This window comes from Bombina bombina, chromosome 4 (genome assembly GCF_027579735.1).
Source record: "Bombina bombina isolate aBomBom1 chromosome 4, aBomBom1.pri, whole genome shotgun sequence".
NCBI lineage: Eukaryota > Metazoa > Chordata > Amphibia > Anura > Bombinatoridae > Bombina > Bombina bombina.
The window spans coordinates 993,033,213-993,051,814 of record NC_069502.1 but is presented as its reverse complement, the minus strand read 5'-3'; the positions used below and the strand labels follow the sequence as shown (position 1 = coordinate 993,051,814).

At 41.0% G+C, this 18,602-nt stretch overlaps 1 protein-coding gene across 3 annotated transcripts in view; it reads left to right on the top strand.

Moving 5' to 3' along the window:
• The window catches only part of USP34 (ubiquitin specific peptidase 34), a 1,226,195-nt gene that overhangs the window by 639,854 nt on the left and 567,739 nt on the right, over positions 1-18,602 (top strand). For all 3 annotated transcript variants that reach the window (XM_053712051.1, XM_053712050.1, XM_053712048.1), the window contains 2 exons: positions 10,798-10,924; positions 10,999-11,146. In XM_053712051.1, coding sequence (XP_053568026.1) covers positions 10,798-10,924; positions 10,999-11,146 — 275 coding nt within the window. The remainder of the gene's footprint in view (positions 1-10,797; positions 10,925-10,998; positions 11,147-18,602) is intronic.

Sequence of the window (18,602 nt, the reverse complement as noted above, 5' to 3'; positions counted from 1 at the left end):
TGATTTATGTGACAATGACAATGATGCCCAAGATGATTCCTCAAGTGAGGGGAGTAAGCATGGTACTGCATCATTCCCTCCTTCGTCTACACGAGTCTTGCCCACTCAGGAGGCCCCTAGTACATCTAGCGCGCCAATACTCCTTACTATGCAACAATTAACGGCTGTAATGGATAATTCTGTCAAAAACATTTTAGCCAAAATGAACACTTATCAGCATAAGCGCGACTGCTCTGTTTTAGATACTGAAGAGCATGACGACGCTGATAATAATGGTTCTGAAGGGCCCCTAACCCAGTCTGATGGGGCCAGGGAGGTTTTGTCTGAGGGAGAAATTACTGATTCAGGGAACATTTCTCAACAAGCTGAACCTGATATGATTACGTTTAAATTTAAGTTGGAACATCTCCGCATTCTGCTTAAGGAGGTATTATCCACTCTGGATGATTGTGACAAGTTGGTCATCCCAGAGAAACTATGTAAAATGGACAAGTTCCTAGAGGTCCCGGGGCTCCCAGAAGCTTTTCCTATACCCAAGCGGGTGGCGGACATTGTTAATAAAGAATGGGAAAGGCCCGGTATTCCTTTCGTCCCTCCCCCCATATTTAAAAAATTGTTTCCTATGGTCGACCCCAGAAAGGACTTATGGCAGACAGTCCCCAAGGTCGAGGGAGCGGTTTCCACTTTAAACAAACGCACCACTATTCCCATAGAGGATAGTTGTGCTTTCAAAGATCCTATGGATAAAAAATTAGAAGGTTTACTTAAAAAGATGTTTGTTCAGCAGGGTTACCTTCTACAACCAATTTCATGCGTTGTCCCTGTAGCTACAGCCGCATGTTTCTGGTTCGATGAGCTGATAAAGGCGGTCGATAGTGATTCTCCTCCTTATGAGGAGATTATGGACAGAATCAATGCTCTCAAGTTGGCTAATTCTTTCACCCTAGACGCCACTTTGCAATTGGCTAGGTTAGCGGCTAAGAATTCTGGGTTTGCTATTGTGGCGCGCAGAGCGCTTTGGTTGAAATCTTGGTCAGCTGATGCGTCTTCCAAGAACAAGCTACTTAACATTCCTTTCAAGGGGAAAACGCTGTTTGGCCCTGACTTAAAAGAGATTATCTCTGATATCACTGGGGGTAAGGGCCACGCCCTTCCTCAGGATCGGCCTTTCAAGGCAAAAAATAAACCTAATTTTCGTCCCTTTCGTAGAAATGGACCAGCCCAAAGTGCTACGTCCTCTAAGCAAGAGGGTAATACTTCTCAAGCCAAGCCAGCTTGGAGACCAATGCAAGGCTGGAACAAAGGAAAGCAGGCCAAGAAACCTGCCACTGCTACCAAGACAGCATGAAATGTTGGCCCCCGATCCGGGACCGGATCTGGTGGGGGGCAGACTCTCTCTCTTCGCTCAGGCTTGGGCAAGAGATGTTCTGGATCCTTGGGCGCTGGAAATAGTCTCCCAAGGTTATCTTCTGGAATTCAAGGGGCTTCCCCCAAGGGGGAGGTTCCACAGGTCTCAGTTGTCTTCAGACCACATAAAAAGACAGGCATTCTTACATTGTGTAGAAGACCTGTTAAAAATGGGAGTGATTCATCCTGTTCCATTAAGAGAACAAGGGATGGGGTTCTACTCCAATCTGTTCATAGTTCCCAAAAAAGAGGGAACGTTCAGACCAATCTTAGATCTCAAGATCTTAAACAAGTTTCTCAAGGTTCCATCGTTCAAGATGGAAACCATTCGAACTATTCTTCCTTCCATCCAGGAAGGTCAATTCATGACCACAGTGGATTTAAAGGATGCGTATCTACATATTCCTATCCACAAGGAACATCATCGGTTCCTAAGGTTCGCATTCCTGGACAAGCATTACCAGTTCGTGGCGCTTCCTTTCGGATTAGCCACTGCTCCAAGGATTTTCACAAAGGTACTAGGGTCCCTTCTAGCTGTGCTAAGACCAAGGGGCATTGCTGTAGTACCTTACTTGGACGACATTCTGATTCAAGCGTCGTCCCTTCCTCAAGCAAAGGCTCACACGGACATTGTCCTGGCCTTTCTCAGATCTCACGGATGGAAAGTGAACGTGGAAAAGAGTTCTCTATCTCCGTCAACAAGGGTTCCCTTCTTGGGAACAATAATAGACTCCTTAGAAATGAGGATTTTTCTGACAGAGGCCAGAAAAACAAAACTTCTAAACTCTTGTCAAATACTTCATTCCGTTCCTCTTCCTTCCATAGCGCAGTGCATGGAAGTGATCGGTTTGATGGTAGCGGCAATGGACATAGTTCCTTTTGCGCGCATTCATCTAAGACCATTACAACTGTGCATGCTCAGTCAGTGGAATGGGGACTATACAGACTTGTCTCCGAAGATACAAGTAAATCAGAGGACCAGAGACTCACTCCGTTGGTGGCTGTCCCTGGACAACCTGTCACAAGGGATGACATTCCGCAGACCGGAGTGGGTCATCGTCACGACCGACGCCAGTCTGATGGGCTGGGGCGCGGTCTGGGGATCCCTGAAAGCTCAGGGTCTTTGGTCTCGGGAAGAATCTCTTCTACCGATAAATATTCTGGAACTGAGAGCGATATTCAATGCTCTCAAGGCTTGGCCTCAGCTAGCGAGGGCCAAGTTCATACGGTTTCAATCAGACAACATGACAACTGTTGCGTACATCAACCATCAGGGGGGAACAAGGAGTTCCCTAGCGATGGAAGAAGTGACCAAAATCATTCTATGGGCGGAGTCTCACTCCTGCCACCTGTCTGCTATCCACATCCCAGGAGTGGAAAATTGGGAAGCGGATTTTCTGAGTCGTCAGACATTGCATCCGGGGGAGTGGGAACTCCATCCGGAAATCTTTGCCCAAGTCACTCAGCTGTGGGGCATTCCAGACATGGATCTGATGGCCTCTCGTCAGAACTTCAAAGTTCCTTGCTACGGGTCCAGATCCAGGGATCCCAAGGCGGCTCTAGTGGATGCACTAGTAGCACCTTGGACCTTCAAACTAGCTTATGTGTTCCCGCCGTTTCCTCTCATCCCCAGGCTGGTAGCCAGGATCAATCAGGAGAGGGCGTCGGTGATCTTGATAGCTCCTGCGTGGCCACGCAGGACTTGGTATGCAGATCTGGTGAATATGTCATCGGCTCCACCTTGGAAGCTACCTTTGAGACGAGACCTTCTTGTTCAGGGTCCGTTCGAACATCCGAATCTGGTTTCACTCCAGCTGACTGCTTGGAGATTGAACGCTTGATCTTATCGAAGCGAGGGTTCTCAGATTCTGTTATCGATACTCTTGTTCAGGCCAGAAAGCCTGTAACTAGAAAGATTTACCACAAAATTTGGAAAAAATATATCTGTTGGTGTGAATCTAAAGGATTCCCTTGGGACAAGGTTAAGATTCCTAAGATTCTATCCTTCCTTCAAGAAGGATTGGAAAAAGGATTATCGGCTAGTTCCCTGAAGGGACAGATTTCTGCCTTGTCTGTGTTACTTCACAAAAAGCTGGCAGCTGTGCCAGATGTTCAAGCCTTTGTTCAGGCTCTGGTTAGAATTAAGCCTGTTTACAAACCTTTGACTCCTCCTTGGAGTCTCAACTTAGTTCTTTCAGTTCTTCAGGGGGTTCCGTTTGAACCCTTACATTCCGTTGATATTAAGTTATTATCTTGGAAAGTTTTGTTTTTAGTTGCAATTTCTTCTGCTAGAAGAGTTTCAGAATTATCTGCTCTGCAGTGTTCTCCTCCTTATCTGGTGTTCCATGCAGATAAGGTGGTTTTACGTACTAAACCTGGTTTTCTTCCAAAAGTTGTTTCTAACAAAAACATTAACCAGGAGATTATCGTACCTTCTCTGTGTCCGAAACCAGTTTCAAAGAAGGAACGTTTGTTGCACAATTTGGATGTTGTTCGCGCTCTAAAATTCTATTTAGATGCTACAAAGGATTTTAGACAAACATCTTCCTTGTTTGTTGTTTATTCCGGTAAAAGGAGAGGTCAAAAAGCAACTTCTGCCTCTCTCTCTTTTTGGATTAAAAGCATCATCAGATTGGCTTACGAGACTGCCGGACGGCAGCCTCCCGAAAGAATCACGGCTCATTCCACTAGGGCTGTGGCTTCCACATGGGCCTTCAAGAACGAGGCTTCTGTTGATCAGATATGTAGGGCAGCGACTTGGTCTTCACTGCACACTTTTACCAAATTTTACAAGTTTGATACTTTTGCTTCTTCTGAGGCTATTTTTGGGAGAAAGGTTTTGCAAGCCGTGGTGCCTTCCATTTAGGTGACCTGATTTGCTCCCTCCCTTCATCCGTGTCCTAAAGCTTTGGTATTGGTTCCCACAAGTAAGGATGACGCCGTGGACCGGACACACCTATGTTGGAGAAAACAGAATTTATGTTTACCTGATAAATTACTTTCTCCAACGGTGTGTCCGGTCCACGGCCCGCCCTGGTTTTTTTAATCAGGTCTGATAATTTATTTTATTTAACTACAGTCACCACGGTACCATATGGTTTCTCCTATGCAAATATTCCTCCTTAACGTCGGTCGACTGACTGGGGTAGGCGGAGCCTAGGAGGGATCATGTGACCAGCTTTGCTGGGCTCTTTGCCATTTCCTGTTGGGGAAGAGAATATCCCACAAGTAAGGATGACGCCGTGGACCGGACACACCGTTGGAGAAAGTAATTTATCAGGTAAACATAAATTCTGTTTTTTCTTTTTTAAACTTCTCATTTAGTTGATGAATTTTTAAATGACCGACAACATACTGAATTATCCTTCTCTGATGATGATTTATCTCATTCAGAATATCCTTCATCAGATATTGACACTAACAAATCTACTTTTTTACTTTTAATTAGAGTACATTCGTTCTTTGTTGAAAAGGTGTTGATTATTTTGGATATTAAGGAGACTAGTCCTCTTGATTTTAAGGCTAGCTAACATTTAAATTCTGCTTATTAACCTCCTGTGGTTACTTCAGAGTTTTTTTTCCAGTTCCTAATACTGGGGAATGGAATAGGCCTGGTACTTCTTTTATTCCTTCTTTAAGGTTTTAAAATCGTATCCTTTGCCAGCAGTTAGTTTGGAGTTTTGCGAAAAGATCCCCAAAGTTAATGGGGCTATCTCTACTCTTGCTAAACGTACTACTATTCCTATGGAAAATAGTATTTATTTTAAAGATCCTTTAGATGGGAAACTTGTATCTTTTCTAAGGAAAAAAATTATTTTCAGGTCCTTTTCTTAGGCCTGCAATTTCTTTGGCTGATGTTGCAGCTGTTTCGTCTTTTTTGGTTGGAAACTTTAGCGCAACAAGTATTGGTTTATGATTTGTTTAGCATTGTTAACTTGATTCAACATGCTAATAATTTCATTTGTGATGCCATTTCTTGATATTATCAAAATTGAGGTTAAATCTATGTATTTAGCTATTTTAGCTAGAAGAACTTTGTGACTTAAATCTTGGAATGCTGATTTGATTTCTAAAATCCAGATTTCTATTTTCTTTACTTCCAGAGTAATAAATTATTTGGTTCACAGTTGGATTCAATACTTTCAACTGTTACTCTGGGGAAGGGAGTTTTTTTGCTTCAAGATTAAAGGGACATGAAACCCAAATTTTTTCTTTCATGATTTAGAAAGACCATACAATTATAAACAACTTTCTAATTTACTTCTATTATCTATTTTGCTTAATTCTCTTGATATTCTTTGCTGGAAAGCATATGTAGATATGCTTAGTAGCTGCTGATTGGTAGCTGCACATAGATGCCTCCTGTGATTGGTCCACCTTGTGCATTGCTATTTCTTCATTAAAGTATATCTAAAGAATGAAGCAACTTAGGTAATAGAAGTAAATTGGAATATTGTTTAAAGTTGTATTCTCTACCTTAATCATGAAAGAAAATGTTTGGGTATAGTATCCCTTTAAGTTCTAAGCTTATATTAGTTTTTGTTCTTAATGAGGAAAATAAACCTAATTCTTCCCCAAGTAACATGTTTCTAATTGGAAGCTTTCTTCAAAATGGAATGAATTCAAGCCATTTAAGAGATCAAAGCCAGCCCCCAAATTCGCATGAAGGTGCGGTCCTTATTCCAGCTTAGCTGGTAGGGGGCAGGTTAAGATTTTTCTAAAGTTGTTTGGTTCAATTCGGTCCAAACTTCTTAGATTGGGGTACAGAATAGGATTCAGAGTAAGACCGCCTGTGAGACGTCTTTTTCTCTCTCACATATTCTAGCTATTCCAGTAAAGGCTCAGACTTTTCTGAAGTGTGTTTCAGACCTGGAGTTATCTGGGGTATTCATACCAGTTCCGTTTCAGGAACGGGGTCTGGGGTTTTGTTCAGAACTATTCATTGTCCCAAAGAAAGAAAAACTTTTGAATTGTCATGTTAGAGTACCATCTTTCAGAATGGTGATTATAAGGTCTATTCTGCCTTTTGTTCAGCAATGGCATTATTTGCCTACAATAGACTTACCGGATACATATCTTCATATTCTGTTTTCATTCAGATTATTTTAATTTTCTGAGATTCTCTTTTTTAGACAAGCATTACCAATTTGTTGCTTTTCCTTTCTGGCCTAGCGACAGCTCTAGGAATCTTTTCAAAGGTTCTCAGTGTTTCCTTATTTGGACGATATCGTTGTACTTGCTCAGTCTTTTCGTTCTGCAGAATCCCATATGATTCAACTTCTGCTGTTTCTTCAAAGACATGGTTGTAGGATCATTTTATCAAAAGTCCCTTGATTCCTTAGACAAGCTTCACCTTTTTTAGGTTTCCAGATAGATTGTGTCAATGTCTTTGTCTCTAACAGACAAGAGACAATTTATATTGGGTTCAGCTTGTCGGAACCTTCAGTCTGTATTATTTCCTTCAGTAGCTATATGCATGGAAGTTTTAGGTCTCATGACTGCAGCATTGGATTCGATTCCCTTTGCTCATTTTCATATGAAACCTTTCCAGTTTTTAATGCTGAATTAATGGTGCAGGGATTATTCTAGGATATCACATTTGATATCCTTGAATCCCAAAATTCAACTATCTCTGACTTGGTGGTTAGATCACCATCGTATAGTTCTACGGGTCTCTTCGGTTCATCCAACCTGGACATTGATCACAACAAATGCAAGTCTTTTAGGTTGGGAAGCTGTCTGGGGATCTCTGACAGCACAAGGGGTTTGGAAATCTCAAGAGGTGAGATTACCATTCAATATTTTGGAACTCCGTGCGATTCTCAGAGTTCTTCAGTTTTGGCTTCTATTTGAAGAGAGAGACGTTTATTGGTTTTCAGACAGGCAATGTCACAACTGTGGCGTATGTCAATCATCAGGGTGGGACTCTCAGCCCTCAGGCTATGAAAGAAGTATCTTGGATACTTGCTTGGGCAAAATCCAACTCCTGTCTAATTTCTGCGGTCCATATCCCAGGTATAGACAATTGGGAAGTGGATTATCTTTGTCATCAAGCTTTACATCCGGGAGAATGGTCTCTTCGCCCAGATGTGTTTTTTCAAATTGTTCAAATGTGGGTGCTTCCAGAAATAGATCTGATGGCATCTCCTCTAAAGAAGAAACTTCCCAGGTACCTATCCCGGTACCAGGGATCCTCAGGCGGAAGCAGTGTATACATTAACACTTCCTTGGAGTTATCAACCTGCCTATATTTTTCCACCTCTAGTTCTTCTTCCAAGAGTGATTTTCAAAATTATCATGGGGCAATCGTTTGTGCTGCTGGTGGCTCCAGCATGGCCGCTCCGGTTTTGGTATGTGGATCTTGTTCGGATGTCCAGTTGCCAACCTTGGCCACTTCCATTAAGGCCAGAGCTTATATCTTAAGGTTTGTTTTTCCATCAGGATCTCAAATCATTAAATTTGATGGTGTGGAAATTGAACACTTAGTCATAGAGGTTTCTCTGACTCAGTGATTAATATTATGTTGCAGGCTCGTAAATCTGTGTCTAGAAAGATTTTTTATCGAGTTTGGAAGTCTTACATTTCATGGTGCTCTTCTCATAAATTCTCTTGGCATTCTTTTAGAATTCCTAGAATTTTACAGTTTCTTCAGGATGGTTTAGATAAGGGTTTGTCTGCAAGCTCTTTGTAAGGACAAATCTCTGCTCTTTCTGTTCTGTTCCACAGAAAAATTGCTAAACTTCCTGATATTCATTGTTTTGTACAGGCTTTGGTTCGTATCAAGCCTGTCATTAAATCAATTTCTCCTCCTTGGAGTCTTAATTTGGTTTTGAAGACTTTACAGGCTCCTCCGTTTGAGCCTATGCATTCTCTGGACATTAAATTACTTTCTTGGAAAGTGTTGTTCCTTTTGGTCATCTCTTCTGCTAGAAGAGTTTCTGATTTATCTGCTCTTTCTTGTGAGTCCCCTTTTCTGATTTTCCATCAGGATAAGGCGTTTTTTTTTGTGGACTTCGTTTAAATTTTTACCTAAAGTTGTGAACTCCAACAACATTAGTAGATACATTGTTGTCCCTTCTTTGTGTCCTAATCCTAAGAATTCTCTGGAGAGATCCTTACATTCTTTGGATGTGGTAAGAGCTTTGAAATATTATGTTGAAGCTACTAAAGATTTCAGAAAGACTTCTAGACTATTTGTTATCTTTTCTGGTTCTAGGAAAGGTCAGAAGGCTTCTGCCATTTGTTTGGTATCTTGGTTAAAGCTTTTGATTCATCATGCTTATTTAGAGTCGGGTAAATCCCCGCCTTTACGGCTCATTCTACTAGGTCAGTTTCCACTTCCTGGGATTTTAAGAATGAAGCTTCTGTTGATCAGATTTGCAAAGCGGCAACTTGGTCTTCTTTGCTTATTTTTACTAAATTCTACCATTTTGATGTTTTCTCTTCTTCAGCAGAAGTTTTTGGTAGAAAAATACTTCAGGCAGCTGTTTCAGTTTGATTCTTCTGCTTATATTTTCAGTTTTTTTCATTATAATATTAAAACTTTTGATTTGGGTTGTGGATTAATTTTTCAGCGGAATTGGCTGTCTTTATTTTTATCCCTCGCTCTCTAGTGACTCTTGCGTGGAGTTCCACATCTTGGGTATTTGCTATCCCATACGTCACTAGCTCATGGACTCTTGCCAATTACATGAAAGAAAACATAATTTATGTAAGAACTTACCTGATAAATTCATTTCTTTCATATTAGCAAGAGTCCATGAGGCCCACCCTTTTTTGTGGTGGTTATGATTTTTTGTATAAAGCACAATTATTCCAATTCCTTGTTGATGCTTTCGCTCCTTTCTTATCACCCCACTTCTTGGCTATTCGTTAAACTGAATTGTGGGTGTGGTGAGGGGTGTATTTATAGGCATTTTGAGGTTTGGAAAACTTTGCCCCTCCTGGTAGGAATGTATATCCCATACGTCACTAGCTCATGGACTCTTGCCAATATGAAAGAAATGATTTTATCAGGTAAATTCTTACATAAATTATGTTTTTCAATTATGAGAATTAGAAAATCCACAATTTTCAGAGAAAAATGACATGACATGGGTCAAAATAATTTAAGTATATTGTAATGATGCTTTCCCATGCATAACTGAACAAAAATGTAAATTAAATACCAAGGTGTTTACTCTTTAAAGCAATCTTGGTACAGTTTACACCATTACATTAACTAAGGTTAAGTTTAAAAGATAATTTTTTGCTTTATTTTTTGTTCCTTTTATGTCTCTCAGTGATACATAAGTGCTTTACTTTTAGTTTAAACCTGATTTAGTATTAAAAACTCACTTGCACTATATGGCACAAAATAGTGCTGCCATCCAGTACTCTTGCAGATGGATAACATTCTTGCAAAACTGCTGCCATAAAGTGCTTCAAAAATGGTCCGGCTCCTAAGATTATATCCACACTTTGTAATAAATGAAACCAAGAGAATGAAGAATAAAATAATAGAAGTAAATTACAAAGTTGTTTAAAATTGCATTCTCTATTTGAATCATGCAAGAAAACAAAATGGGGTTTCATATACCTTTAAAAATATATCACTGAATATCTTTAATCACAATGAGTTGGGGAACGAAGTTAAATAAATTGTTAGCAAGGTTTTTATACAGGAATGCTTAGCAATTGCTTGACTATAATGTCACATGGATCCCACAAGCTTTGTACTGCAGCTCTAATTTTATTTATTTTTTTTAATCTAAATTTAAACTATTTTTCAATAGCCTTTCATAGAATGAGTTGGGGAGTCCTAATTCTAAATGTATATACTGTAGTTAACATAGTGTAACATTTTGGTGGTGTTGAAATATACAGCTATTTTTCTCTTTCTCTTTATGATGACTTAGGCTTGTAAAACAGCAGGATGGCCCACAAGCCTATGTCTAATGAATGTCTCAAAATATTAAATCAAACGCACATTTACAAATTGCTTTTTAACTATTATGCAAAGAAAGAAATAGCAGTGTCATTTAGATTTACCATCATTTCCAAACCACAACTTCAGCCTCATTGTAGCTCTAACTTGGATAGCCTTTTATGCGGGAGGAGGTGGCGTTCTGAACCTATGGGTTTGATCCCATGAGGGAGCCAAGATAGCCTATTGGGAACAAGTTAATGATACGTGTAAACAAAACAAGACATTTAGTCTCGTAAAGCAAGATTTAGTTTTTGTTGTGCAATCTTTTTGTTGTGCAATCTTTCAAAGTTGAGTTTGCTTTTAACACATGCAAATATAGAGTGCTTATTTAATTTTGAATAACTGAGTTTAGAAAAAAAATAACACTTAACGGAATGGGACCCATTTGCAGATAACTAAGTTAACTCTGTCTCCTTTTTTAGGTTTGCATATCATTTAAGACAGTGGCAAATTGAAGGTACTGGCATCAGTAGTCATTTGAAAGCTCTTAATGAAAAGCAGTCGTTACCACTGAGAATTGTGTGCCAGCCAGCGGGGCTTCCTGATAAGGTTAGCATATTATCAGTTTGGGATTTTTACAGATTTTTTAAATTAGCATATTGATAAATGAATGTTTGTTTTAGATGACTATTGAAATGTATCCAAGTGATCAAGTGGCTGATCTGAGGGCAGAAGTGACTCATTGGTATGAGAATTTACAGAAGGACCAGCTAAACCAGCAGGCACAGCTCCAGGAATTTGGACAAACCAATCGGAAAGGGGAATTCCCTGGTGAGGAAATATAATTCTTACAGCTGGTTTAGATCATACGTCTTTGTATTCCTATAGACAAGAGAGAGCTTGTTGATTGACAACCCCCCTGTACTTTGTATAAAAGGTGCTCCATCCAGTCTTCTTTTGTTTTGTTTCTGCTTAACTAGAGGGATTCTGTTCCTTATAGTTTCTTTTATCTTTTTATTTATCACTTTCACTTTTCCCAAATCATAATTTTGTTTTAACTTTTCAGTTTCAGAGGGACATGAAACCCATTTTCTCCAACATAGGTGTGTCCGGTCCACGGCGTCATCCTTACTTGTGGGATATTCTCTTCCCCAACAGGAAATGGCAAAGAGCCCAGCAAAGCTGGTCACATGATCCCTCCTAGGCTCCGCCTTCCCCAGTCATTCTCTTTGCCGTTGCACAGGCAACATCTCCACGGAGATGGCTCAGAGTTTTTTGGTGTTTAAATGTAGTTTTTATTCTTCTATCAAGAGTTTGTTATTTTAAAATAGTGCTGGTATGTACTATTTACTCTGAAACAGAAAAGAGATGAAGATTTCTGTTTGTAAGAGGAAAATGATTTTAGCAACCGTTACTAAAATCGATGGCTGTTTCCACACAGGACTGTTGAGAGGAATTAACTTCAGTTGGGGGAAACAGTGAGCAGACTTTGGCTGCTTGAGGTATGACACATTTCTAACAAGACTTGGTAATGCTGGAAGCTGTCATTTTCCCCATGGGATCCGGTAAGCCATTTTCTTAATTTTCAATATAAGAATAAAAGGGCTTCACAAGGGCTTTAAAGACTGGTAGACATTTTTCTGGGCCAAAACGATTACTTTATAATCATATTTAATGGTTTATAACTTTGGAGAGTTATTTTAATCTTGGGAATTTTATTAAAAAAACGGCAGGCACTGTATTGGACACCTTTTTTACTGGGGGCCTTTTCTAGTCATAGGCAGAGCCTCATTTTCGCGCCACTAATGCGCAGTTGTTTTTGAGAAGCAAGGCATGCAGATGCATGTGTGAGGAGCTCAGATCCACTGAAAAAGCTTATTGAAGGCGTCATTTGGTATCGTATTCCCCTCTGGGCTTGGTTGGGTCTCAGCAAAGCAGATACCAGGGACTGTATAGGGGTTAAATGTAAAAACGGCTCCGGTTCCGTTATTTTAAGAGTTAAAGCTTTCAAATTTGGTGTGCAATACTTTTAAGGCTGTATGACACTGTGGTGAAATTTTGGTGAATTTTGAACATTTCCTTTATACTTTTGCGTATATTCAGTAAAAAAGTGTGTTCAGTTTAAAATTTAAAGAGACAGTAACGGTTTTATTTTAAAACGTTTTTTGTGCTTTGTTATCAAGTTTATGCCTATTAACATGTCTGAACTATCAGATAGACGATGTTCTGTATGTTCGGAAGCCAAGGTTCCTCTCCATTTAAATATATGTGATGAATGTGACAAACAAAGTAGGGACAATGATGCCTCTGATAATAATGTTGCCCAAAATGATTCCTTAAGTGAGGGGAGTAAGCATGGTACTGCATCATCTCCTTCTATGTCTACACCAGTCTTGCCCACTCAGGAGGTCCCTAGTGAATCTAGTGCGCCAATCCTCCTTACTATGCAACAATTAACGGCTGTAATGGATAATTCTATTAAAAACATTTTAGCCAAAATGCCCACTTATCAGCGAAAGCGCGACTGCTCTGTTTTAGATACTGAAGAGCATGAGGACGCTGATGATAATGGTTCTGACATGCCCTTACACCAGTCTGAAGGGGCTAGGGAGGTTTTGTCTGAGGGAGAAATTTCAGATTCAGGAAAAATTTCTCAACAAGCTGAACCTGACGTTATTACATTTAAATTTAAATTGGAACATCTCCGTGCTCTGCTTAAGGAGGTGTTATCTACTCTGGATGATTGTGACAATTTGGTCATTCCAGAGAAATTATGTAAGATGGACAGGTTCCTAGAGGTCCCGGTGCCCCCCGAAGCTTTTCCTATACCCAAGCGGGTGGCGGACATTGTAAATAAGGAATGGGAAAGGCCCGGCATACCTTTTGTCCCTCCCCCTATATTTAAGAAATTATTTCCTATGGTCGACCCCAGGAAGGACTTATGGCAGACAGTCCCCAAGGTCGAGGGGGCGGTTTCTACTCTAAACAAACGCACCACTATCCCTATAGAAGATAGTTGTGCTTTCAAAGATCCTATGGATAAAAAATTTTGCTTAAAAAGATGTTTGTTCAGCAAGGTTACCTTCTACAACCAATTTCATGCATTGTTCCTGTCACTACAGCAGCGTGTTTCTGGTTCGAGGAACTAGAAAAGTCGCTCAATCAAGCATCCTCTTATGAGGAGGTTATGGACAGAGTTCAAGCACTTAAGTTGGCTAACTCTTTTACCTTAGACGCCACTTTGCAATTAGCTAGATTAGCGGCGAAAAATTCAGGTTTTGCTATTGTGGCGCGCAGAGCGCTTTGGCTGAAGTCTTGGTCAGCGGATGTGTCCTCCAAGAACAGATTGCTTAACATCCCTTTCAAGGGGAAAACGCTGTTTGGCCCTGACTTGAAAGAGATTATTTCCGACATCACTGGGGGAAAGGGCCACGCCCTTCCTCAGGATAGGTCTTTTAAGGCTAAAAATAAAACAAATTTTCGTCCCTTTCGCAGAAACGGACCAGCCTCGAATTCTACATCCTCTAAGCAAGAGGGTAATTCTTCTCAAACCAAGCCAGCCTGGAGACCGATGCAAGGCTGGAACAAAGGTAAGCAGGCCAAGAAGCCCGCTACCGCTACCAAGACAGCATGAGATGCTGGCCCCCGATCCGGGACCGGATCTGGTGGGGGGCAGACTCTATCTCTTCGCTCAGGCTTGGGCAAGAGATGTTCAGGATCCTTGGGCGCTAGAAATAGTTTCTCAAGGTTATCTCCTGGAATTCAAGGAACTACCCCCAAGGGGAAGGTTCCACAGGTCTCAATTGTCCTCAGACCAAATAAAAAGACAGGCATTCTTACATTGTGTAGAAGACCTGTTAAAAATGGGAGTGATTCATCCTGTTCCATTAGGAGAACAAGGGATGGGGTTTTACTCCAATCTGTTCATAGTTCCCAAAAAAGAGGGAACATTCAGGCCAATTTTGGATCTCAAGATCCTAAACAAATTTCTCAAGGTCCCATCGTTCAAGATGGAAACCATTCGGACAATTCTTCCTACCATCCAGGAAGGTCAATTCATGACCACGGTGGATTTAAAGGATGCGTATCTACATATTCCTATCCACAAGGAACATCATCGGTTCCTAAGATTCGCCTTTCTGGACAAGCATTACCAGTTTGTGGCACTTCCATTCGGGCTAGCCACTGCTCCAAGAATTTTCACAAAGGTACTAGGGTCCCTTCTAGCGGTGCTAAGGCCAAGGGGCATTGCAGTAGTACCCTACTTGGACGACATACTGATTCAAGCGTCGTCTCTACCACAAGCAAAGGCTCATACGGACATTGTCCTAGCCTTTCTCAGATCTCACGGGTGGAAAGTGAACGTAGACAAAAGTTCTCTATTCCCGTCAACAAGAGTTCCCTTCTTGGGAACAATAATAGACTCCTTGGAAATGAAGATTTTTCTGACAGAAGCCAGAAAATCAAAACTTCTAAGCTCTTGTCAAGTACTTCATTCTGTTCTTCTTCCTTCCATAGCGCAGTGCATGGAAGTAATAGGTTTGATGGTTGCGGCAATGGACATAGTTCCTTTTGCGCGAATTCATCTAAGACCATTACAACTGTGCATGCTCAGACAGTGGAATGGGGATTATACAGATTTGTCCCCGACAATCCAAGTAGATCAGAGGACCAGAGATTCACTCCGTTGGTGGCTGACCCTGGACAACCTGTCCCAAGGGATGAGCTTCAGAAGACCAGAGTGGGTCATTGTAACGACCGGCGCCAGCCTGGTGGGCTGGGGCGCGGTCTGGAAACACCTGAAGGCTCAGGGTCTATGGTCTCGGGAAGAATCTCTTCTCCCGATAAACATTCTGGAACTGAGAGCGATATTCAATGCTCTCAAGGCTTGGCCTCAACTAGCAAAGGCCAAATTCATAAGGTTTCAATCAGACAACATGACGACTGTTGCATATATCAACCATCAGGGGGGAACAAGGAGTTCCCTGGCGATGGAAGAAGTGACCAAAGTAATTCAATGGGCGGAGCTTCACTCCTGCCACTTGTCTGCAATCCACATCCCAGGAGTGGAAAATTGGGAAGCGGATTTTCTGAGTCGTCAGACATTTCATCCGGGGGAGTGGGAACTCCATCCGGAAATCTTTGCCCAAATAACTCAATTATGGGGCATTCCAGACATGGATCTGATGGCGTCTCGTCAGAACTTCAAGGTTCCTTGCTACGGGTCCAGATCCAGGGATCCCAAGGCGACTCTAGTAGATGCACTAGTAGCGCCCTGGACCTTCAACCTAGCTTATGTGTTCCCACCGGTTCCTCTCATTCCCAGGCTGGTAGCCAGGATCAATCAAGAGAGGGCTTCGGTGATCTTGATAGCTCCTGCGTGGCCACGCAGAACTTGGTATGCAGACCTGGTGAATATGTCATCGGCTCCACCATGGAAGCTACCTTTGAGACGGGACCTTCTTGTTCAAGGTCCATTCGAACATCCGAATCTGGCATCACTCCAACTGACTGCTTGGAGATTGAACGCTTGATTTTATCAAGGCGTGGGTTCTCAGATTCTGTCATTGATACTCTTATTCAGGCTAGAAAGCCTGTAACTAGGAAAATTTACCATAAAGTATGGAAGAAATATATCTGTTGGTGCGAATCGAAAGGATTCCCATGGAACAGGGTAAAAATTCCTAAGATTCTATCCTTTCTACAAGAGGGTTTGGAGAAAGGATTATCTGCAAGTTCTTTGAAGGGACAGATTTCTGCTTTATCTGTTTTACTTCACAAGAAGCTGGCGGCTGTGCCAGATGTTCAGGCTTTTGTTCAGGCTCTGGTTAGAATCAAGCCTGTTTACAAACCTTTGACTCCTCCTTGGAGTCTCAATTTAGTTCTTTCAGTTCTTCAAGGGGTTCCGTTTGAACCCTTACATTCCGTAGATATTAAGTTATTATCTTGGAAAGTTTTGTTTTTGGTTGCAATTTCTTCTGCTAGAAGAGTTTCAGAGTTATCTGCTCTGCAGTGTTCTCCTCCTTATCTGGTGTTCCATGCAGATAAGGTGGTTTTGCGTACTAAACCTGGTTTTCTTCCGAAAGTTGTTTCTAATAAAAATATTAACCAGGAGATAGTTGTGCCTTCTTTGTGTCCGAATCCAGTTTCAAAGAAGGAACGTTTGTTGCACAATTTGGATGTAGTTCGTGCTCTAAAATTCTATTTAGAGGCTACAAAGGATTTCAGACAAACATCTTCCTTGTTTGTTGTTTATTCTGGTAAAAGGAGAGGTCAAAAAGCAACTTCTACCTCTCTCTCTTTTTGGCTTAAAAGCATCATCAGATTGGCTTATGAGACTGCCGGACGGCAGCCTCCTGAAAGAATCACAGCTCATTCCACTAGGGCTGTGGCTTCCACATGGGCCTTCAAGAATGAGGCTTCTGTTGATCAGATATGTAAGGCAGCGATTTGGTCTTCACTGCACACTTTTACCAAATTTTACAAATTTGATACTTTTGCTTCTTCTGAGGCTATTTTTGGGAGAAAGGTTTTGCAAGCCGTGGTGCCTTCCATCTAGGTGACCTGATTTGCTCCCTCCCATCATCCGTGTCCTAAAGCTTTGGTATTGGTTCCCACAAGTAAGGATGACGCCGTGGACCGGACACACCTATGTTGGAGAAAACAGAATTTATGTTTACCTGATAAATTACTTTCACCAACGGTGTGTCCGGTCCACGGCCCGCCCTGGTTTTTTAATCAGGTCTGATGATTTAATTTCTCTAACTACAGTCACCACGGTATCATATGATTTCTCCTATGCAAATATTCCTCCTTTACGTCGGTCGAATGACTGGGGAAGGCGGAGCCTAGGAGGGATCATGTGACCAGCTTTGCTGGGCTCTTTGCCATTTCCTGTTGGGGAAGAGAATATCCCACAAGTAAGGATGACGCCGTGGACCGGACACACCGTTGGAGAAAGTAATTTATCAGGTACATAAATTCTGTTTTTTTTCTTTAATGATTCCGATAGAGCACTGGTTTTCAAACCTGTCCTCAGGCCTCCCTAACAGGCCAGATTTTGAGGATATCTGAACTAGAACACAGGTGAAATAATCAGCTGATTAGTAAACATGGTTATTTTACTTGCTCTCATCCAAGGTAATCCTAAAAATCTGACCTGCTAGGGATGCCTAAGAACAGGTTTTAAAACCAGTGAGAGAGAGCAAACAACTTTCCAATTTACTTATATTATCAATTTTGTATTATTAGTATCCTTTGTTAAAGGAGTAGCAATGCACTACAGGGAGCTAGCTGAATCGTAAGCCAATGACAAGAGACTTATATGTGCACCCACCAATCACCAGCTAGCTCCCAGTAGTGATTTTGCTGGTCTTGAGACATCCTAGGTATTCTTTTCAACAAAGTATAGCAAGAGAACTAAGCACATTAGTTAATAGAATAAATTGAAAACATTTTTAAAATTGCATGTTTTATGTGAATTATCAAATAAAAAAAAATAGGTTTCATACCCCTTTAAAAAAACATTTTATTTGATTTTTATGGCTATGAAGAGGAATTATCGCATAATGAATTCCTCTTAGCCTTCCACAATTTTTTAAGTGTAGTTAAAGGGACAGTATACACCAATTTTCATATAACTGCATGTAATAGACACTACTATAAAGAAGAATGTGCACATATACTGATCTAAAAATCCAGTATAAAACCTTTTAAAAACAAAACTAAACATTGTTACAAACACACTTACAGATGGGCTTTATTAATGGATCATCTACAAAACATGTATGCAAAGAAACATCTGGTGAACAATGGCCCTTTAAAGTAATACACTACTATATGTAAGCTATTGTTAAAGGGACATTAAGCCGCTGGGTACAACTTCAGTAGGATGGTTATTACTCACCATGCTATTATTCTTCCCTGTCCCTGCAGCTCTCTTTAAAGACCTTATTTTAACTCATTATAGAGCCAGCTGGTAAAGCTCTATTTTATACTGGGCGCCATCTTGTAGCAGGCATTTTGTATCCTGTGACAGAAGCAGTGCACTTTCACAAATCTGTGATGTTACCGGCTTTGTGACAGCTGTACCTTGAACTTCAGTTTAGCTCACATAATACAGAGCAGAAGTGTTAGTTTTTTTTTAACTTAAAAGGATACAAGATGGCAGCTCCCAGTGTGAAGAAGCAAAGGTTCACTAACTGATTATTGTAAGGGGTTAAAATTAGAGAATTACTTCAAAGTCAGCTACATGCACAGGAGGAAGAACGGTAGCACAGTGAATAGT